This window comes from Stegostoma tigrinum, chromosome 27 (genome assembly GCF_030684315.1).
Source record: "Stegostoma tigrinum isolate sSteTig4 chromosome 27, sSteTig4.hap1, whole genome shotgun sequence".
Lineage (NCBI taxonomy): Eukaryota > Metazoa > Chordata > Chondrichthyes > Orectolobiformes > Stegostomatidae > Stegostoma > Stegostoma tigrinum.
In genome coordinates this window covers 43,052,774-43,077,289 of record NC_081380.1, presented here as the reverse complement: position 1 = coordinate 43,077,289, position 24,516 = coordinate 43,052,774, and the positions used below count along the sequence as shown (strand labels likewise).

Below are 24,516 nucleotides of genomic sequence, written 5' to 3'. Positions count from 1 at the left end.
GTGAGGTGACCAATTGCTTCCCACCTCCCTCCTATTACGTTGGGCTGTGTTTACAACTTGTATAGCAGTCCAGTGTTAACCAAGTTGGGTTCAGCTTTGTTCCCCTGCCTTCTTAAAAAAAGAAACAGCCCTGCTAAAACAGGATTGTTCAGATGGCTCTTTTTTGTCCACCTCTTGGCAAACAAAATGTACACAATTTTTATAAAAAAAGAATGAAGTTGATTGAGGGGAGGGAGGCCACAAAGGCTGAACTATATGCAAACACTCGTTGACACAGTATGATGCAGTTGAATCTTCAAAATAAACAGACTGAACAGTGGTTTTCAATATTAACTGAGAATTAAATGGCCAGACTGGTTCAAACCTGAATGCAATAGCTTGATTAGCACATTTCAAAAAATTCCTACCCAGACAGCAACTGGATAGATAATTCAGAGCATTTGTAGAACAGAAGCAATTCGCAGGTTGTCCTCATATCAGGCTGTTGCTCATTTGTAAGCAAACAGGAAAAAATTTAAACAGTCTTGCATTCACTAATGTGTTACTTAGAAAGTAGAGTGGTAAGGGTGTGGAACGCCCTGCCTGCCAATGTAGTTAACTCAGTCACATTAGGGGCATTTAAACAGTCCTTGGATAAGCATATGGATGATGATGGGATAGTGTGGGGGGAGGGGCTTAGATTAGTTCACAGGTCGGCACAACAGAGGGCCGAAGGGCCTGTTCTGCACTGTACTGTTCTATGTTCTATGCAAAGTAAAATGATGTTACACCATTAACTCTGCTAAAGGATTGAGAGTGTGAAAGATTTATTGTTATGATTACTGTTTGGACAACAGCAATTTTGGTATTCTGAAACACATTTATATAGTGCCTTTAAAGTGATAAAAGGTCCAAAGACACTTCACAGAATGGCACCATTGACTGAATGAATTAATTGTACAAAATTATTTCTAAATAGCCCAAGTTTTCAAAGACCATCAAATACATTATTTTCAGCATCCAAAATAAACAGTTCATAAAATTTGTAGGTCAGGTTGAGGTTCTGGATGTGAGTTTGCTCGCTGAGCTGGAAGGTTAGTTTTCAGACGTTTCGTCCATCCTAGGACAAGCCAAACAGAGACATGCACGACAATTCCTAGAAGCATGTCATTCCAACCGGAACTCCATCAATAAACACATTGGCTCCAAATCAATCTACCCTCCCCTGAGAAGAAGAACAGGAAATGACATCACCAACCCAAGGAAACCTAACCAGATAAATAGAAAGCAGGACATAACACCAGCGCTTCGTCGGAGGCTCACTGATGATGTTACCTAGAATAGTGACGAAACGTCTGAAAACTAGCCTTCCAGCTCAGCGAGCAAACTCACATCCAGCTCATAAAATCCAAAGTTACCCTGACTATGACATTATTACAAGGATCCCACTCTGAATCATGCAATGTTTTCAGAATCACTACAAAAATTGCATCCCTCTTTGCCACCAATTTGGATAATCTACTTTTTTTGAAACATCGGATGATATTTGGCTTATTAATGCCATCCCATGATCTGATAATTAAACCATACAAAGCATCAAGCAGGCAGTGTTAGGATCTCAGCTGATGCAAATACTGGACAAGTCAGATGTGAAAACTAATTTAATAGACCATTAAGAATAACAGGAACTGCAGATGCTGGAGAATCCGAGGTAACAAGGTGTACAGCTGGATGAATACAGCAAGCCAAGCAGCATCTTAGGAGCACAAAAGCTGACGTTTCAGGCCTAGACACTTCATCAGAAATGGGAGAGGGGAAGAGGGTTCTGAAATAAATAGGGAGAGAGGGGGAGGCGGATCAAAGGTGGATCGAGAAGATAGGTGGAGTGGAGACAGACAAGTTAAAGGGGCGGGGATGGAGCCAATAGAGGTGAGTGTAGGTGGGAAGGGAGGGAGGAGATAGGTCAGTCCAGCCGGCAGGATGTGGTTAGTAGCTAGGAAATGGGGGTGGGGCTTGAGGTGGGACGAGGGGATAGGTGAGAGGAAGAATAGGTTAGGGAGGCGGAGACGAGCTGGGCTAGTTTTGGGATGCGGTAGGGGGAAGGGAGATTTTGAAGCTTGTGTAATCCACATTGATATCATTGGGCTGCAGGGTTCCCAAGCGGAATACGAGTTGCTGTTCCTGCAACCTTCGGGTGGCATCATTATGGCACTGCAGGAGGCCCAGGATGGATATGTTGTGTAAGGAATGGGAGCGGGAGTTAAAACGGTTCAGGACTGGGAGGTGCAGTTGTTTATTGCAAGCCGAGCGTAAGTGTTATGCAAAGCAGTCCCCAAGGCTCCGCTTGGTTTCCCCGATGTAGAGGTAGCCACACCATGTACAGCAGATGCAGTATACCACATTGGCAGATGTGCAGGTGAACATATGCTTGATGTGGAAAGTCATCTTGGGGCCTCGGATGGGGGTGAGGGAGGTGGTGTGGGGGCAAGCGTAGCACTTCCCGCGGTTGCAGGGAAAAGTGCCGGGTGTGGTGAGGTTGGAAGGGAGTGTGGACCAGACAAGGGAATCGTGGAGAGAGTGGTCTCTCCGGAAGGCAAACAAGGGTGGGGATGGAAAAATGTCTTTAGTGGTGGGGTCAGATTGTAGACGGCGGAAGTGTTGGATGACACGTTGTATCCGGAGGTTGGTGGGTTGGTATGTGAGGACTAAGGGGATCTCTTTCAGTGGTTATTGCGGGGGCAGGGTGTGAGGGATGAGTTGCGGGAAACACTGTCGAGGGTGTTCTCGACCACCGCCGGGGGCGGGGGGCGGGGGGCTGGAAGAACGAGGACAGTGGGGATGTAGGGGAGTGGAATGCCTCATCCTGGGAGCAGATGCTCTATCCATCTTTGATTCGCCTACCCGTCTCTCCCTATTTATTTCAGAACCCTCTCCCCCTTTTCTGATGAAGGATCTAGACCCGAAATAAGAGCTTTTCTGCTCCTAAGATGCTGCTTGCCCTGCTGTGTACATCCAACTCCACACTTTGTTAACTCAGATTCTCCAGCATCTGCAGTTCCCATTATCTCAGATAAAAGATGGTTTAGGATACATTTCTAAAAATAAAAAATGAATATATGGTCCAAAGGAAAATTACTTGAAGATTGCACACCAAGTACTCCATCTAAAGCATCTATCTAGTTCTACTGGACGCTTACAATTCACAAAAAGCAAATCTATACCTGAAAAGAAAAGTAGCTTTTCCATTTTAGGCCTTTGTTTGCAAATATGACTGCTCCGATGCTTATTCCTTTATTTGATCCTAAGTTTTCATAACATAGTTAAAAGTAGGTTACCTAGAAAAATCACCTTGGGTCAAATGACTCACTCTCTCTCAAAGGTTTACTACTTATATTAGTTTATTCATTTGTTTTCTAAGTAACAGCTTTGTCCGAAAACATTCCACACCAATGGAACCATCGCTCTCCTACGTACAGCCAACTCATGCAGATACACAATGCTTAATTTTATTTTTTTCATAAAAGTCTTCTCCAGACTATTTTATTGTAAACTTCCAAATACTTTGGTCTTTGATTGAACAGAAACAAATAACACCATGTTGCTGAATGAGTGGAACTATTGAAAGCAACCTCCTCAGTTGATGTGAAATGACAGCAGAAAATTAGTCAAGACAACAAAGTGTGGAGCTGGACGATCACAGCAGGCCAAGCAGCATCTCAGGAGCACAAAAAGCTAACGTTTCGGGCTTTTGTGCTCCTGAGATGCTGCTCAACCTGCTGTGTTCATCCACCTCCACACTTTGTTGTCTTGGATCCTCCTGCATCTGCAGTTCCCATTATCACTGAGAAAATCAGTCAAGTTCAGTTATATAGACACAAAAAAAACAAACAGTCTGCTTCCTGTGAGCAGAACAATGCAGACAGTTACTGCTGCACATCTAGCAATGCAGTGTACCACATCAAGGCTACAAAGAACCAATGTTGGAAGGTGTGACAAATCTACAATCCTCCCACAGAAACAAACATGTTTGCAAAATTCATTCACTTTTATTTGTTGCAAAAAGGGAATATCAACTGAGCAAGTCAAAATCAACAGCCAGGATTACAAATACCATTAGCACCAGTTTTCAAATAACATGCTAAACAGTGAGCTTTATCATTTTTGTTTAAATGATGCAGGTCACAAATTAATTCTGGCATATTCGTTCAGAGGAGTTAGTAAAGTGAATGATGCAAAAGATCCTCAAACTAGTTTTAAAAAAAAACAACGGCCATGCAAAGTCAAGTTAACGACGAGATTATATTGCTACTGTGACCACAAATGGCACTGAAGCATTTCAAGACATCCCATAATCTTGAAAGTCAACACATAAATGCAACTCTTTATGATTATAAGGGACTGAATCACTGAGCAGAATTTCTTCAAAAGCTGACATGTCAAGTTAGTGTCAAGGGGAAGAAAATACTGAATGGGATGTCCCCAAGGCTCAGCATTTGCAAAAATTATTTTAAAATTTGTTTCAATAACTTAAGTGTGGCAATTAGTCAAAGTTGATACCAAACCCAAAGAGCAAAGAATTAACAAACAACTCAAATTGCAAAAGGAATTGAATAAGAAGTATATGCAGACTGAATACTGGCACATGGCTTTAACTCACGCACTGGGCAAAATGCAAGTTGGAAGGAAAAGTGGGAAAATACTAATGAATGGAATAGAAATAGCTGATGATCATTGGGAGATATTCTACTCAACACAAAGCTTAACATGTTCAACAAAAGAACAATGCAGCACAGGAAACAGGTCCTTTCGCCCTCCAAGCCTGTATCAACACATTTTGCCATCCAAACTAAAACGGTGTTCACTTACAGGATGCATATCCCTCAATTCCCTTCCTATTCATGTATTCATCCAGGTGTTTCTCGAATGCTGCTATTGTGTCTGCTTCCACCACCTCAAATGGCAACAAGTTCCAGGCACTCAACACCGCTTGTGTGAAAACCATGCCCCACACAACTCTGTTTAAAAAAATCTCTCTCTCTCTCTCTCTCTCCCCCCACCCCACCCAATGGATCATTTCAACCATTCCAACACCCCCTCCCACCCCTTAAACATCACCCTCATCCTGGGCGTTCTGCAGTGCCACAACAATGTCACCAGTTGCAGGAACAGCACCTCATATTTTGCTTGGGAACCCTGCAACCCAATGGTATCAATGTGGACTTCACAAGCTTCAAAATCTCCCCTCCCCCAAACACATCTCAAAACCAACCCAGCTTGTCCACACCTCCCTCACCTGTCCTTCCTCCTACCTCAAGCCCCACCCCCATCTTCCACCTCCTCGCCTCATCCCATCCCCTTGACCTGTCCATCTTCTCTGGACTGCCCTATCCCCTGCCTAACTCCCCACCTACATTCACCTTTACTAGCTCCAACCCCACCTCTTTGACCTGTCTGTCTCCTCTCCACCTATCTCCTCCTTTATCCGCTATCTTCTATCTTCTATCCACCCCCTCTCTCCCTATTTATGTCAGAATCCCCTTCCCTTCTCACCATTCTGAGGAAGGGTCTCGGCCTGAAACATCAGCTTTCCCACTCCTCTGATGCTGCTTGGCCTGCTGTGTTCATCCAGCTCTACATTTTGTCCTTGAGTGAGCCAACCTTATTGCTTTTTATATATGCGTAAAAAGCTTTGGGATTCTGTTTGCTAATGACTTTCCATGACCCCTTTTAACCTTTCTAACTCCTTGTTTATGTTCTTTCCTACTTTCCTTATACACTTCATAGGCTTCATCGGTTCCCCTCCTCCAGGGCCTTACGTACGCTTCCTTTACCTTTCTGACCAAGGTAATAACATCCCTGGTCACGCGAGGTTCATGTAACTTGGCATACCTTTCCTTGATTCTCGCCGGAATGTGTCTCTCCTGAACTCCTCTCAACTGTTTGAAATACTCCCACATGTCCAATATAGATTTAGCCTCAAACAGCCACCTCCAATCAAAATTCTCCAATTCCCGCCTAACATTCTTGTATTTCACCTTCCCCCAATTTAACACCTTCACCCAAGGACCGCTGTTATCTCTATCCACGAGTACATTAAAATCTCTCAGTATTACGGTTACTACTCCAGAAATGCACTGTAATAAAACTTCACTTACCTGGCTGGACTAATTTCCTAAATCCAGGTCAAGTATAACCCCATCCCTGGTTGGACTGTTTACATTGTGTCAAGAATCCCTCCTGAATAGTCCTTACAAATTCTGTTCCATCCAAGCCCCTAACATGTAGTGCGTCCCAGACAATAAAAACCAAGTTAAAATCACTCACCACAACAACCCTGCTGCTTTTAACATTTTGCCCAAATCTGTCTATATATTCTCTCCTCCATCTCCTGCTGGCTGGTGGGAAGCCTGTAGCATACCCTCAACATTGGGATTTCACCTTTCTTATTCCAGAGTTCTTTGTTACTTTGTTGTATGAGTCCTTTGATGTTTGCTTCCTCAGTATCACTGAGAGATACTCCTTTATCAGTAAAGCAACTCCGCTTTTATCTCCCTATAAGACCTGCAATATCCAAATCCTGGGACATTCAGCTGCTAGAGATAATGGGAACTGCAGATGCTGGAGAATTCCAAGATAATAAAATGTGAGGCTGGATGAACACAGCAGGCCAAGCAACATCTCAGGAGCACAAAAGCTGACGTTTCGGGCCTAGACCCTTCAGAGAGGGGGATGGGGAGAGGGAACTGGAATAAATAGGGAGAGAGGGGGAGGCGGACCGAAGATGGAGAGTAAAGAAGATAGGTCGAGGGACTATAGGTGAGGGAGGTAGGGAGGGGATAGATCAGTTCAGGGAAGACGGACAGGTCAAGGAGGTGGGATGAGGTTAGTAGGTAGATGGGGGTGCGGCTTGGGGTGGGAGGAAGGGATGGGTGAGAGGAAGAACCGGTTAAGGAGGCAGAGACAGGTTGGACTGGGTGTGGGATGCAGTGGGTGCGGGGGGGGGGGGAAGAAAGGAGGAGGAGGAGGAGAACAGCTGGGCTGGTTGTGTGGTGCAGTGGGGGGAGGGGACGAACTGGGCTGGTTTTGGGATGCGGTTGGGGAAGGGGAGATTTTGAAACTGGTGAAGTCCACATTGATACCATATGGCTGCAGGGTTCCCAGGCGGAATATGAGTTGCTGTTCCTGCAACCTTCGGGTGGCATCATTGTGGCACTGCAGGAGGCCCATGATGGACATGTCATCTAAAGAATGGGAGGGGGAGCGGAAATAGTTTGCGACTGGGAGGTGCAGTTGTTTGTTGCAAACTGAGCGGAGGTGTTCTGCAAAGCGGTCTCCAAGCCTCCGCTTGGTTTCCCCAATGTAGAGGTAGCCACACCGTGTACAGTGGATGCAGTATACCACATTGGCAGATGTGCAGGTGAACCTCTGCTAAATGTGGAATGTCATCTTGGGGCCTGGGATAGGGGTGAGGGAGGTGGTGTGGGGGCAAGTGTAGCATTTCCTGCGGTTGCAGGGGAAGATGCCGGGTGTGGTGGGGTTGGAGGGCAGTGTGGAGCGAACAAGGGAGTCACGGAGAGAGAGTGGTCTCTCCGGAAAGCAGACAGGGGTGGGGATGGAAAAACGTCTTGGGTGCTGGGGTCGGATTCAGCTGCTAGTCCTGTTCCTCTATTAGAGAAGTCTCTAATTGCAATGTCATAATTCCAAGTACGAATCAAAGGTCTATGCTCATCCACTTTGTCTTTATACTTCTCGCATTGAAACACATGCATTTCAGATCACCTTCACTGTTCTTTTCAGAGTTTCACTGCCTGTTCTTTCAGCACAACTAGGACTCTGTTCCAGCTTTCTCCCCGTACCCTTTGATCACGCTCCAGGAATTATATTTAATTCCTTCTTAAAAACATTCAATATTTGGTCTCAACAGCTTTCTATCACAGAGAACATGGTGAAGATTAAGATCTTATACCACTATTCAAAGAGAAGCAGTCAAGTTCTGCTGGCGTACAAGACAACAGTCATTCCTCAACCATTGCCACCAGGAGACCATTTCAAAACTTATGTTCTAGTTTTGATGTCACAATTGTTTAAGTAGTAATGATGACACTTCAAAAGTGACAGGAAAATACCTCAGCATATTCACAGAAAACAAAGAGGTGTGGAATAAATGCAAATTATCTCTAACAAATTATTGCCCATCCCTGTTCTGGAGACAATGAAAACATTGAGGGGTGAAGGCATACAGAACATAGAACATTACAGCACAGTGCAAGCACTTCGGCCCTCGATGTGGTGCTGACCTGTCATACCGATCTCAAGCCCATCTAACCTACACTATTCCATGTACGTCCATATGCTTGTCCAATGACAACTTAAATGTACCTCAAGTTGGCGAATCTACTACCGTTGCAGCCAAAGCGTTCCATTCCCTTACTAGTCTCTGAGTAAAGAAACTACCTCTGACATCTGTCATATATCTTTCACCCCTCAATTTAAAGCTATGCCCCCTCATGCTCGCCGTCACCATCCTAGGAAAAAGGCTCTCCCTATCCACCCTATCTAACCCTCTGATTATTTTATATGTTTCAATTAAGTCACCTCTCAACCGTCTTCTCTTTAATGAAAACAGCCTCAAGTCCCTCAGCCTTTCCTTGTAAGGCCTTCCCTCCATACCAGGCAACATCCTAGTAAATCTCCTCTGTACCCTTTCCGAAGCTCCCACATCCTTCTTATAATGCGGTGACCAGAACTGTACACAATACTCCAAGTGCGGCCGCACCAGAGTTTTGTACAGCTTCACCATAACCTCTTGGTTCCGGAACTCGATCCCTCTATTAATAAAAGCTAATACACTGTATGCCTTCTTAACAGCCCTGTCAACCTGGGTGGCAACTTTCAATGATCTGTGTACATGGACACAGAGATCTCTCTGCTCATCTACAATACTAAGAATCTTACCATTAGCCCTGTACTTTGCCTTCTGGTTACTCCTACCAAAGTGCATCACCTCACACTTGTCTGCATTAAACTCCATTTGCCACCTCTCAGCCCAGCTCTGCAGCTTATCCATGTCTCTCTGCAACCTACAGCATCCTTCGTCACTATCCACAACTCCACCGACCTTAGCGTCATCTGCAAATTTACTAACCCATCCTTCTACGCCCTCATCCAGGTCATCTATAAAAATGACAAACAGCAGTGGACCCAACACCGACCCTTGCGGTACACCACTAGTAACTGGTCTCCAGGATGAACATTTCCCATCAACTACCACCCTCTGTCTTCTTTCAGCAAGCCAATTTCCGATCCAAACTGCTATATCTACCACAATTCCATTTCTCCGCATTTTATACAATAGCCTATTGTGGGGAACCTTATCGAACGCCTTGCTGAAATCCATATACACCACATCAACCGGTTTACTCTCATCTACCTGTTTGGTCACCTTCTAAAAGAACTCAATAAGGTTTGAGGGGCATGACTTTCCCTTCACAAAACCGTGCTGACTATCCCTAATCAATTTATTCTTTTCTAGATGATTATAAATCCTATCCCTTATAACCTTTTCCAACACTTTACCAACAACTGAGGTTAGGCTCACTGGTCTATAATTATCAGGGTTGTCTCTAATCCCCTTCTTGAACAGGGGAACCACATTTGCTATCCTCCAGTCATCTGGCACTATTCCTGTAGACAATTACAAGTTAAAGATCAATGCCAAAGGCTCGGCAATCTCCCCCCTGGCTTCCCAGAGGATCCGAGGATAAATCCCATCCGGCCCAGGGGATTTATCTATCTTCACCCTCTGAAGGATTTCTAATGCCTCTTCCTTGTGAGCCTCAATCCCACCTAGTCTAGTAGCCTGTATCTCAGTATTCTCCTCGACAACATTGTTGGTGGCATTGGAGATCTGAGGCACAAGGTCAACATTTTCACAGATGAAAAGCATTCAAGTTATGTCTAGCTTTTATTGAAACAGACAGTAAGAACTGCCAATGCTGGAGTCTGGGATAACACAGCGTGGAGCTGGAAGAACACAGCAGGCCAGGCAACATCAGAGGAGCAGGAAAGCTGACGTTTTGGGTCAGGACTTTCTTCAGCAATCTTCAGTTTTCTGAAGGGTCCCGGCCCAAAACATCAGCTTTCCTGCTCATCTGATGCTGCCTGGCCTGCTGTGTTCTTCCAGCCCCACACTGTGTTAGGTTTTATTGAATATTGTTTGAATGTGTTGATCAGAATCCCAATGCACTTCAAATACCATAATGGAACTTTTTGAAACTCAAGGCTGCAGACAGGACCTTGATTTATTGACTCGTCAGAAAAACAGCACTTCCATATAATATACCCGTAGTACTGGTGTCAAAATAGATTGTTGCATCCAGGTTCTAGAATGGGATTAGAGTTCACAACCTTTAAAATCAGAGGGTACAGTGCTACAATCAAAGTCACGACTGACATCTCAACTATTCGACCCAAAGACGACACCAGTCCCTTTGATTCAGTGAACAAATACAATGATGTGACTCTAAGCCAAAGTGATCAGTAACAAACCATACAAACTTAAATGCACTTTTGTTTCAAACAGTAAAAAATTAATGACCAGTCTTAAAAAGGTAAATTTAAATACAAGTAGATTGAAGTTTACACAAGTACAACTGCATTTGATCCTTGAACCTATACCCATACTCTCCCAACACTGCACCCATTCTTAACAACCACGAAAAAAGGAATTTGTAGAAGTGCAACTCTTATCACTGTGTTGCAACAAGTCTTTGGAGGGGTTGGCAGTGAAACAAACAGCAGAGAGAAGAATCCTGCCTTCAGAATTAAAAGATCACCAGTTTTTAGCTCTAGACAAAACTGCTGCAATGTTAAAATCCCAATTAGGCATTTGGAGATAAAAGCGTGCTTAGTCTCTTCGGCCTTGAAACTGCTCAATCATGTCCTGAAGCAAACCAGATACCACAGCCACATCACCTTCCTCAGCACCTGCCTGCAGCCTCTCCACGTATCTTCTCCTCTATCCATCTTTGATCCGCCTCCCACTCTCTCCGTATTTATTTCAGAACCCTCTCCCCATGCCCCTTTTCTAACAGAGGGTCTAGGCCCGAAACGTCTGCTTTTGTGCTCCCGAGATGCTGCTTGGCCTGCTGTGTTCATCCAGCTGCACACTTTGTTGTCACAGATTCTCCAGCATCTGCAGTTCCCGTTATCTCTTGGTGCAGTCCCAGTTTATTCAGTGGTCTTTTTTTTCCCAAATGGTCAGTTCTGAGTTGCTCGATTAAAGCGTGATCATTCAAATTGTATTTTAAAGGGAACAGTGTAACTAAAAGAGAAAGGAGCAGTGGGCAGAAGTGGTGACAATCAGTTTGTATTGGAGACAGTTTGAAATTAGAGCTGTTAAAGTGCTGGATAAACACAGGCAATCAGAGTAGATTGGTCACATGATAGCCCCCCCTAAAATAGTGTCTTCCAGAGGAGGCCGCTGGGAAATAAAATTAGCATTTTTCGACCACAGCAGCCCTTCAAGGCCAAAAGTGCATTAATTTTTTTCTCAGGGAAGGTCTGAACAAGGGAGCCATAGTAAAAATTCTGTTTTTCAAACACTTGCTAATAAAAGCAATTTGTCAATTACCGTCATGAGGGAATTTGATGAATTGGCACTTTAGTGAATGTACTTCTCACCTGCATTGCAATCTACTTCAGGAGGAAATGATGGACTACAGAAACAAGATTTCTTGCTACCCAACTGTAAGCATGGAGCAATATGACATGCTTTATTGGCACATTCTGAAATGATGCCTATAAATCGAATGCATCGATTTGTGCTTTGCACATTTTTGTTAGGTCAACTAATTTTTCAATTAGTACAATGGTAATCTGTGAACAATTAGCTTTGATCCCTTACTGAGCATGTTTGTTAAATTTTTCTCCAGTCAATTTATTTTTCACCACATCTTTAGCTTGCTTTACTACCCGAGTGCAAGGTGGTGATTTGCTTCTTGGTTATAAACTAAATTTCTGAGAATAAATTTTTACTTAACAATATTGATGTAGAGTGTTCTGAACTGGGATCTGACCAAACAGGAAGCCAGCAGCTAGAAAGACCTTTGGACATGGGAAAGAACAAATGAGCAAGCAAATATGCACTGCACAGCACCCAACATGACCTCAGAAAGGGCTTGCCAATTGGCATAACTACTGCCCTGCTCTGTAAGGAAGATAAAAATAAATGCCCAAAAATTCTAAAAATTAAAAACTTGCAATGATATATCAGGACAGCCCTGGCATTTGACAGGAACAGTGAGCACCACAGAAGGTGCTGGAATGTAGTTTTGTGTTATAAGCTTGCTGTTCATTCACAAAGTCTCTTTGTCTCAGATTTGCTTCTCAAAGAGAAGATTAAATTTAATGATTTCTTCCAACACTGCTGGATGAGTATTCAGCAAGTTGACAATCTAGGTCACATTGCATCATGTGATGTCAAGCCAGACTTGATTTGAAGATTAACAGTTATAATTATTACATTTGAAGTCACTTGTGTCAAAATGAGTGCAGACACTGGCTTTGCGACTTGCTCTCTCATTTACAGGGATGAGTTTTTTTTTGCCTCAACTGTTAAGACAACCTCAGAACACAGGTTCAAAACCTCAGGGTATCCCAAAGGACTTCAAGGCAATTAAGTACATTTGTATTGACTGGTGTAAAGAAAGACATGACAACCTATCGGCACATAATATAAGCTCCCACAAAACAGCAAAGTCAAAATGGCCAGACTTCTTTTAATTAATAAGTATACTTTCTTATAACCACAAAAATATCTACAAGTACACATCATAGGTTCTCCATACACTCTGTGCAATCTATGAACAAAGCAAAAAAAAAGACAAAAATGACACACTAGAATTTGACATCCCACAGAGCTACCACACAGTTGCAAAAAAAGGCATTTTAATTCATGCAGGAAAAGTATTTATATTACATAGTCCATCTTTGCCCAGTGATTATAGTGGCCTAGGCTTGGGGAATGGGCCAGGTCTACACCACATTCAACTACACTCAGAGTACCCCCACATCAGTTACCAGGCTTTTTTTTGTTTTTACAACCCACAATGGAAAGGCAGCAGTGCTGCAAGAAGCCCACTTTCTGCCTCACCTTGGCAATATATGCTCCTCCCAAATTTTGGTGCACACCCCAGCCACTCGGATCCATAATCCCAGGACATTCAGGTAATCTGTCTTGATGGCAAAGGGGATAAAGGATCAGTTCGTATGGCTCGCAAAAGAACATAGCCTTACTCTTGCCTCAATTTTGGCTCCCAGTTCAAATTGGTGTTGATGCTTGGGAGTCCGTGCACTGACAACAGATCAGGACAGAAAACAGCCATGCCATTCACATACAGATAGGCTCTGCCCTGCAGGCTTCCATGGCCTGGAATAGTCACCTCACTCAACTTGTATTGTTCCTGATGGATTCAGCAAATGTTTCTAAACAAGAAAGAAAAAAGGCAGGACAGAGTGGATGGCCCTGCCTGACTCCAGATCTGATCCGGAAGCTTTCTAATTCCCATACACAGACTGAAAATGCAATCTAATGCTGGTGTAGTCAGATCCAACTGTAAATTCCCTCCCCAGGTCGACTTTTGAGAATACGTCCCTTGTGTTGGTGTGTGATATCCTGTCAAAGGCCTTCTCCTGGTCTGGTCTGATGTGGGAGATATCCTCCTTGTCCTGCATCATGTAGGCAATCATATTCCTGAACAGCGCAAGAGATTCCAGAGATCTTCCTGTCTGTTACAGCGGAGGTTTGGTCAGGGTGAATCAGCGATTCCAGAGCATATCTGACCCTGTCAGCAATGACTTGACAGGATTTTCTAATCCATATTCAACAGCAATACTGGTCATCAATTTCGCATTTCCTCCCTCTCCTCTGCCCACCTGTAGAGGAGGGTGATGATACCCTTCCTCATGAAATCGCACATGCTACGTGCCAGAGGCATACTGTTGTACACCTCCAGCAGGTCCTGGCCAATTAAGTCCCACAGAGTTCTGGGGGTTTTATTCTATTCAAAGGGCCTTGGTCAGGTCATCCAGAGGTAACAGCTGGTCCAGCCTCTCTAGTGTGCTGTCATCTAAGATCTTCATTTCAGAGGACAGGAATGACTTGAAGGTCATGCTGTCTGTGGTCTTTGTGTCATACAGTCTGGCATAAAAGGATTTGCTGATCCTCAAAACGTTGGCTAAGATGACGTTACCGAGCTGTCTTTTTCCCTTCCAGCTGCTGATCAGAGCTCTCCTTGTGCACCTTCTGGAAGAAGAAACACACGCATATCTCATTCTCCTCCAGTGAGTGGACCCTGGATCAGAAAGATTATTTTGAACTTCGAGGGAAAGAACAAGGGTGGGTGACTGGTTACCTCCAGAAGATCCCCCTGGACATGAACCCTCATCACATGCATCAGAAGTGAATTCTGCATGCTCTTGTGGGTTTGGACAGATTTGTCTACCTCTGTCTTGCCACCCGACCATCTATGAGGCTGAAGAACCTCTTGATGTGCCCCGTGATTGTTTCTCATCAGTATTTTGGAGACTCAGTCAACGTGGTGTTTCGTAGTTCTCCAACCCACGTAATCCCTTTTGAATTCCTCAATGTGTTCTGGAATCAACAGATTTACGCTCAGCTTCCACGTTCTCTTACCGATCCACTGGTCATCCTGCAGGTGGCAGTCAGCCAGCCAGATCACCAGCATGATGTTGATAGATCTGACTGAGAATGTTCGGGACACAAACAGGAAATCTACTCTTGATTAGATACACCTGGTCACAGCCAGACGGGTCTATGTTGCGTTCCGTCTGCAGGGTCACTGAAGACATCATGCAGCTTGGTGTCTTTACCTATTTCTGTCAGGAATCAGATGTACATCCAATTTGCTGTCAGCCCCTCCAGAGCATCCAGCCACATCAATTATACAGTTCAGTCACTGGCCAAATTGAGAGATGTCTCCCCTGCTCTTTAAAATTCATGTGACAGGTCTGTTTCATTCTCCTTCGGGTAGCTGGATTTAATTCCTAATGTAAAATACAATACTTTTCCCCGGGGGGGGGGGGTGGTGGTGCTGGAGCTAGAGATTGTGCAACTGAGTTGAGTGTATGAGCGTGTCCTGGAGAATAACATATTCAAAACTTTACATTTCCTTTACTTTTACTGATGGATTTCCAATGTAATGCCAGCATTTATATATCACATTTTATGACCACAGCCATTCCTCAAAATACTTTGTCAATCAAGTGTGCCACTGCAAATTTGGGTTGGTCACATGAAATTGAAAAGCAAGATGCAAAATACAGACAAGATGAACACTTGCATAACAAACAGAAATACGCCCACAGTAGTACGGAAGCTATTCCCAACAGTTTGCCTATTTCTCGGTTTGGAAGGGTTTATAAAGGATTAATCTTACATGAATGGTTTGAAAACTGCTGTGCTATTCTAGCTAATCAAATATTCACGTTACAGAGCTTTCAGATATAAATCCACTTACAGCAAGACTGTTTGGTTTAACCATTATTAGTCACCTTCAGAACAGCAGACACAAATTGGAAATCCTGCTTGTATATCACGTTTAATGTAGTAAAAACATCCGAAGTACTTAAATGCCCAGTATACAAGAACCTTTCTCACTGAGGATCGAAGGACTGTTGTCTGCTCTGTTTCACAGAGGCATGGCTCACCCCCACTACAGCTGACTGTGCCTTGCAACCCGAGGGCTTCTCCATTTACCAAATGGAACACTCAGCATCCTCGGGCAAGGCAAGGAGCTGAGAGATTTGCCTCCTAAGCCAACACCTTATAGCACTCAGACATGGTGGCCCTAGCAAGTCACTGCTCCCCAGACCTAGAATATTTAACAGTGAAATGCTGCCCATACTACCTACCCATGAGTTCACCCCCACTGTCCTAACAGCAATCTATTCTCAGCCCAGGCGCAAGCGAAGAGAGTGCTTCAGAAAGTATATAATGCTAAAACAGTTTTGAGGCACAATACCCAAAAGCCTTGTTCATCGTAGCTGGTGACTTCAATCAGGCCTACCTCAAGAATATGCTTCCAAGATTCCACCAGCACATCTCCTGTCCCATCAGATGTCCGAACATCCTTGGCCATTGCTACGCGGCCATAAAAGATGCTGACGACTCCATACCCCCATCCGCATTTTGGAAAATCAGAGCTCAATACTATGAGTCTCCTCCCAGGGTACAAGTAGAAATTAAAGCACAAGGACCCAGTTACAGAAAATAGTGCAGCATCTGCTTGAGGAAGCCAACAGTTAACGGATAGAAATTGGGACAAATCATCTGTTCCTCCACAAAAATACATCTCAGCCCAAGCCTACCCCAGCTGACATCAACTGAGATGAGGTGTCAAAACTATTACTTTCTGTTCTACAAGCCTCAGAATCACACCAATCCACCTGCCCGCATCATTCTGGTACCTCACTTAAATTTTTGATTTTTTTCACACTTCAATACACTGAATGCTACTAACGTCAGGAAAACAGTTTACTACAGTTAGTGAGCTTGCATAGAACAGGAGACATCTTCAAAAAGGAAAAAGTTGTTTTTGGTAACTAGGTCAAGGCAGATGTTGAGGAGACCAACACAGTCACTGAGATATACAGCACAGATTTAGGCCCTTCCTCCAAACCATCCATGCTGACCAAGTATCCTAAATTAATCTAGTTCCATTTGCCAGAATTTGGCACATATTCCTCTGAATCCTTCCTATTCATATACACACACCCAGATGCCTTTTAAATGTAGTGATTGTACCAGTCTCCACCACTTCTCCTGGCAGTTCATTCCATAAACGCACCACCTCCTGCCTGAAGTGCCCCCTTAGATTCCTTCCAAATCGTTCCGCCCTACAGTTTTGGCCTCCCCACCCCAGGCAAAGACCTTGTCTATTCACCCTATCCATGACCCTCATGATTTGACAAACCTCTATATGGTCACCCCTCAGCCTCTGACACTCCAGGGAAAATACCCCCAGCCTATTCAGCCTCTCCCTGTAGCTCAAACCCTCCAACCCTAGCAACAGCCTTGTAAATCTTTTCAGAACCCTTACAGGTTTCATAACATTCTTCCTATAGCAGGGAAACCAAAATTGCACGCAGTATTCCAACAGTGGCCTAACCAAATGTCCTGTACAGCCACAGCATAACATCCCAACTCCTATATTCAATGCACTGATAAATAAAGGCAAGCATACCAAACCCAAACATCTTCTTCACTATCCTGTCTATCTGTGACTCCACTTTCAAAAGAACTACAAACAAGCACTCCAAGGTTTCTTCGTTCAGCAAAACTCCCTAGGACATTCCCTTTAAGCGTATAAGCCCTGCCCTGATTTGCCTTTCCAAAATGTAGCATCTCACATTTATCTAAACTCCATCTACCACTCCTCAGCCCATCTTTCTTCACTATCCACTTCTCAAATTTTGGTATCATCTGCAAACTTACTAACTATACTTCCTTGGTTCACATGTAAATCATTTATACAGATGATGAAAAGCAGTGGACCCAGTACTGATCCTGGTGGCACAGACCTCCAGTCTGAAAAGCAACCCTCCACCACCACCACCCTCTGTCTACCTTCAAGCAAGTTCTGCATCCAAACAGCTAGTTCTCCCTCTTTTCCATGTGATCTCACCTTGCAAACAAGTCTACAATCGGGAACATTTTCAATGCCTTACTGAAGTCCTTATAGATCAAGTCCACTGCTCTGTACTCAACCCCTTTTGTTACTTCTTCAAAAAACTCAAGTTAGTGAGACAATTTCCCATGCACAAAACCATGTTGACTATCCCTAATCAGTTCTTTCCTTTCCAAATACCTGTAAATCCCATCCCCCAGGATTCGCTCCAACAACTTGATCACCACCAATGTCAGACTCACCAGTCTATAGTTCCCTGGCTTTTTGTTAACACCTTTCCTAAATAGTGACACTATGTTAGCTAACCTCCAGTCTTCCAACACCTCACCTGTGGCTAGTTATGATACAAATATCTCAGGAAAGAGACAATTACTGCCCTTACTTCCCACTGAGTTCTACGGTACACTTGATCAAGTCCTAGGGATTTTATCCACCTTTATGTGTTTTAAGGCATCCAGCACGACCCCCGCTGTAATACGGACATTTTTCAAGAGATCGCTATTTATTTCCCCACATTCTCTATCTTCCACATCCTTCTCCACAATAAAACGCTAATGCAAAATATTCATTTAGTATCACCCTCATATCCAGCAGCTCCACACATAGGTGGCCTTGCTGATCTTTAAGGGCCCTATTTTCTCCCTATTTACCCTTTTATCCTTAGTGGATTTGTAGAACCCCTTTGGATTCCCCTTAACCCTATTTGCCAAAGCTATCTCATATCCCCTTTCGGCCCTCCTGATTTCCCTCCCAAGTATACTCCGACCGCCTTTACACTCTTCCAGGGAATCACTCAATTTCTGCTATCTATACTGGACATATGCTTCCTTCTTATTCTTGACCAAAACCTCAAATTGTTCTAGTCATTCAGTATTCCTTACACCTACCAGCCTTGCCCTTCACCCTAACAGGAAAGCAGTGTCTCTGGGCTCTCGTTATCTCATTTTTGAAGGCTTCCCTTTTTCAAGCCATCCCTTTATTTGTGAACATCTGCTCCCAATCAACTTTTGAAAGTTCTTGACAGTATGACGCAAGGTTGGCCCTCCTCCAAATTAGAACTTTAACTTTTACATCTGGCCCATCCCTTTTCATCACTATTTTAAAACTAATAGAATTATGGTCACTGCCCCAAGGTCAACCCTACTGACACCTCAGCCACCTGCCCTGCCTTATTTCCCCAAGAGTAGGTCAAGTTTTGCACCTTCTCTAGTAGGTACGCTAGAGAGAAAAATACACTCGACCCCATCCTTCCCAATTTGCCAGCCACAGGTGCATTTGTCATGACATTAAATCAGTAAAAGCAACCAGCACACAGTCCTTGAGGAGACAACGACCCGCCTTCACATAGAGAATACCCCCATTATGCTGTATGGCACTATCAATGTGCCACATGGGACAGACTTTAAACAGATCTAGCAACTCAAGATTGAGCATTCATAAGGCAGTGGGCCATCAACAGCAGCAAAATTTTACTCAGGCACAATCTGTAACCTCATGGCCTGGCGTATCTCCCACTCAACCATTACCGTCAAGTCAGGGCCAAACCCTGGTTCACCGGAGACTGGAGTAGAGCATGCCAGGAGCAGCACCAGGCATAGGTGAAGCCAAACAGCATAACCAGCACAATCTGTAACCTCATGGCCTGGCGTATCTCCCACTCAACCATTACCGTCAAGTCAGGGCCAAACCCTGGTTCACCGGAGACTGGAGTAGAGCATGCCAGGAGCAGCACCAGGCATAGGTGAAGCCAAACAGCATAACCAGCAAGCAACAGAGGTAAGCTAACCTCAAAACCCATGGATCAGACATAAGCTCCGCAGTGCTGCCACATCCAGTCGTGAATGCTGATAGACAATTAAACAACTCACTGGAGGAGGTGGTTCCACAAATATCCCCATCTTTAAAATGATGGAGGAGCCCAGCACATCAATGCACAAGATAAGGCTGAAGTTTGAACAATCTTTAGCCAGAAGTGCCAAGTGGATGATCCATGTCAGCATCTTCCAGTGGTCCCCAGCGGTACAGATGCCAGTATTCAGCCATTTCAATTCATTCCACTCGACATCAAAAATGGTTGGAAACACTGGATACTGCAATAGTACTGAAAACTTATGCTCCAGAACTTGCCGTTGCCCTAGCCAAGCTCTTCCTGTACAGTTACAACACCGGCATCTACCAGGCAAGTGGAAAGTTGCATAGGCATGTCCTACACATAAAGAGCAGGTCAAATCCAACCCGGCCAATTATCGCCCCAGTCTACTCTCAATTATCAGTGAAGTGATGGAAGATGACATCACCAGTGCTATCAAGCGGTACCTGCCCCGCAGCACTCAGTTTGAGCTCCACCAAGGCCACTCAGCTCTTGACTAATATTCAGCCTTAATTCAAACATGGACCAAAGAGATGAATTCCAGAGGTGAAGTGTGAGAGTGATAGTCCATGACATCAAAGTTGCATTTGTCCAAGCGTGGCATTAAGGAGCCCTAGCAAAACTGGAATCAATGGTACCAAGGACAAACCTAACACATAGGAAGATGGGATAACAAGGTGAAGAGCTAGATGAACACAGCAGGCCAAGCAGCATCAAAGGAGCAGGGAAACTGACGTTTTGGGCCTAGACCCTTCTTCAGAAAATCTTCTGGGCCCGAAACATCAGCCTTCCGGCTCCTCTGATTCTGCTTGGCCTGCTGTGTTCATCCAGCTCTACACCTTATTATCTCAGATTCTCTAGCATCTGCAGTTCCTACTATCTCTGAAACACAGGAAGGTGGGCATGGTTGTTGGAGGTCAGTCATCTCACCTCCAGACGTCTCTGCAGGAGGTCCTCAGGGTAGTGTCCTAGGCCCAAACATCTTCAGCTGCTTCAAAGACTTCCCTCCATCATAAGATCAGAAGTGGGAATTTTCACTATTAACTGCACAACGTTCACAATACCACTTGCGACTCCGCAGATACTGAAGCAGTCAGTCCATGCTGAAATGCTACAATCCAGGCTTGGGCTCAAGTGGCAAGTAACATTCATACCACACAAATGCCAGGCTATGACAATCGCCATTAAGAGACAATCTAGCCACCGTCTATGGACATTCAATGGTGTAACCATCACTGAAGTCTCACTGTCAACATCTTGGGGATTCTGGATGTGAGTTTGCTCGCTGAGCTGGAAGGTTAGTTTTCAGACGTTTCGTCACCCTTCTAGGTAACATCATCAGTGAGCCTCCGACGAAGCACTGTTGTTATGTCCCGCTTTCTATTTATCTGTTTAGGTTTCCTTGGGTTGGTGATGTCATCACCAACCCAAGGAAACCTAAACAGATAAATAGAAAGCGGGACATAACAACAGCGCTTCGTCGGAGGCTCACTGATGATGTTACCTAGAAGGGTGACGAAACGTCTGAAAACTAACCTTCCAGCTCAGCGAGCAAACTCACATCCAGAAACTCAACTTGAGCTACAAATCTTCTCAAAACTCGCTATCTTGGGGATTATCAACTAGAAACTCACCTGGGCTCACCACAAACAGGTCAGATGGTAGGAATACTACAGCGAGTAACTCACCTCTTAATTCCCTAAAGCCTGTCAACCATCTCCAAGGCACAAATCAGGAGTAAGATGGAATACTCCCACTTGCCTGGACAAGTGCAGCTCCAATAACAGTCAAAAAGCTTGAGACCATCCAGGACAAAGCAGCCTGCTTCGTTGGCACTACATCCACTTCCTCCAACACCAACGTTCAGTTGCATCTACAAGATGCACTACAGAAATTTACCAAAGGACCTTAGACAGCATTTCCAAACCCACAATCACTTCCATGTGGAAGGACAAGTCAAGCAGTTAGATACAAGTCCGCCTTTAAGTCAGTCATCATTCTAACTTGAAAATATACTGCCACTCCTTCAGTGTCGCTGGATCAAAATCCTGGAAGTTCCTCCCCAATGGCATTGTGGATCAATCCACAGCTGGCACACTGCAGCGGTTCAAGGCGACAGCTCACTACCACCTTCTCAAGGGCAACAGTGGACAGGCAATAAATGCTGGCCAGCCAATGACACCCACATCCCACAAATGAATTTATTTAAAAACTATTGTTTCAGACAATAAAAAAAGTTTAATCATGCCTCATTTGATTGTTTTTTTAAATAATTGCATCGCTGCTAAGATTCAATTTTTCCAAATTGTTTCCAACTTTTGTGAAATGTTACAATGCAGACATGAGAACTAAAGTTTTAAAAGTTGAAACTAAGGCAAGATTGTCTGAATTTCAACTGACCTGGATGACATTTTTACAAGTATATTTGACTGAACAAGACAGATGCCACAAACCCAATGATAATGACAACTCCAAAATGGAGCATACACAAATACACAACCACGTATGTCACAACATCAAGCACTATATCCATTCTATCCCGGTGTAAAGACACATTATGTCATGAAGAATGAATCCTATTCTGTTGGAATTTTGTATAAAATCAATTATATTTTAAGGATCTTCAGTCAGAACACAAAAGGAAGATTAAAAGACCCTAGAGTAACCATACCCTGTAGTTTTAGTCACAGCCTAACATGAAGAAAGAAATTTTTGGAAACAATAATTTTGTTTCTGTTTCAAAAGGACAAGGGATCAGAAAATAGCATTTGACCATGAACCTACAACTGGGAGTAACCCACTCACAAAAAGGTACAAAGGAAAAGTTGCAAGTGCAATTTATTTTTCATTCCAGCGGGCAAGCAACCCTCCATTCATTCCGATCAATTCTCAAGTGATGTCAAAACCTTTGAAATTTCAGTGCTGAAAGCTGAGTTTTGGAAACGTTGTTTATGTTTTATCCAGTACTAGGAACGTGCTATGAACGACTATAAACATCGACAGCACCAGTCTTAAAGCTGCAAAAAAAGTTCTTATCTCAGCAGTGTCCCCTCAGAGATGCTGCTATTGAAAATGCTCTTGCATACGTCTAGAAAGCAAGTTTTGTCTAAGGTCAACTCTAATGATCATGCCGGCAAGCAGCAAGGCATTAAGTAGAAAGCTAAAATCAAACTCTACCAGATTAATGTGCTTGCTCCCTTGCTGTAAAAACAGAATCCTGGGTACACTACAAACACAAGTTTGGAATGCTTCCAAGATCAAAAAGGTCCAGATTAAAAATTCACTGGCAGGACGAAATCATAGAGAAGTCCTCGATCATGCCTGGCTCAATAGCATGGGAAACACCCTCCAAAAAGACAACAGAACTTAGATGGTAAATCATATTTCCTACATGGAGATAGCAAGAACTGCAAAGGCTGGAGTCAGAATCAATACAGTGTGAAGCTGGAGGTACACAGTAGGTCAGGCAGCATCAGAGCAGGAAGGTCGACATGTCGGGTTTACACTCAAGTCCTGATGAAGGGTGTAAACCCGAAATGTCAACTTTCCTGCTCCTTTGATGCTGCCTGACCCTGCTATGTTCCTCCATTTCCTACATGTTTGATTAGAGGATCCCCAAGCAGATCTTCTATGATAAGCTGGCTCAACACAAAGGTTTGTTTGACTCTTTTTAAACTGACACCTCCATTGAAGACCACCTTTTTGAGAACGCTACCAGAAGAAGACAAGCAACATTTTTCAAGCACCATCTAAATCAAATTTGCAACATCCAATATGTCCAGAGGAAAGCCAGAGGTGGTGCAGCTGCAGACACTCCTCCAGGTATGAACATGAACTGCCAGTTCTTGGAATAAACATGCTGATGCCACGTTGGGTGTCACATGGACAAAAAGGATGGTGAAAAAATTTCTAGTTTTAACTGTTGAACAAGGAATCTAACACAATTCATACCAATTTTTCAAATTAATGGCATTCTGAAAATATGAGTTCTTTCCCCCCTTCCTGGTTGCAATCTTTGAAATTCCCATGATTCAATAAGTGGTAGAAGATGCTGAACACTTGAGGAAATTGTCTATGTCACCAGGAGAGGAAAACAGCAGTCCATTACAATTCAAGAGGCCAATGTTTAGAATGCTTTTGAATTCGAGCAATGAAAAATGTGTGCATTAAACATGTATATAGGAAATAACTCATCCAGGACTAGCCCAAGACTGTCAAGACTACAGAAATGACAAATATCAGCAATGTCCAGATTAAAAGAAATAATCTAGAAAAGCATTATGAAATGTAGAAATTTCAGCACAAACCCAAGGATTTCACAGATTTACATAAAACAGAAAGCAGTCCTGCAGCAAGAATCATCATTCTTACCTTTTGTTCACCGGTTTCTCATCTTTTTCATATGGCTTTACAAACCACTTTCCAATTCGCACAAAGTTTCTGTTCAACAAGCACCTTTAAAGGAAAAATAGGGAACACAAGGTTGTGGATCAAACAGCATCTGAACTGTAAAATTGGAAAATTTATTCAAGATAACATACACAAAAACGTTTCTACAAAGGAATAACACAAGAAACTTGATAATGTAAGAGCTCCTGCTCAATGGGTCAATCTTATCACAGACATTAATCAGAGAAAGGGAGGCCCAAAAACACTTGGTTCAAGTTCTTATTTACTTTCAAGTGGTGAATTCCTTAGGATAAATTCAAACATTTCATGGAGAGACCCAAATGTAACAGAAGTTAAGAAAATGTTGCAAAACAAAAACTAATGATTCAGAGTCCCTTTATTCACTCATTCTGCTTCAAAATTAAGTCAACTGAGCATGCTATTTTATTGATTTAAAATGCACAAAATACATTGTATATTTTTTTGACAGCTTTTCAATCACTTTTACTTATTCATTGTTTGTCAGCTTCTCAAAAAAATAAAATTACATCTTAACAAAGATATACTACA

General features: G+C 43.5%; 1 protein-coding gene across 1 annotated transcript in view; it reads right to left on the bottom strand.

Moving 5' to 3' along the window:
* med13a (mediator complex subunit 13a) overlaps positions 1 to 24,516 on the bottom strand; it is a 204,798-nt gene that overhangs the window by 118,900 nt on the left and 61,382 nt on the right. Inside the window, 1 exon segment of the mRNA XM_059655412.1 lies at positions 23,929 to 24,012. Coding sequence (XP_059511395.1) covers positions 23,929 to 24,012 — 84 coding nt within the window.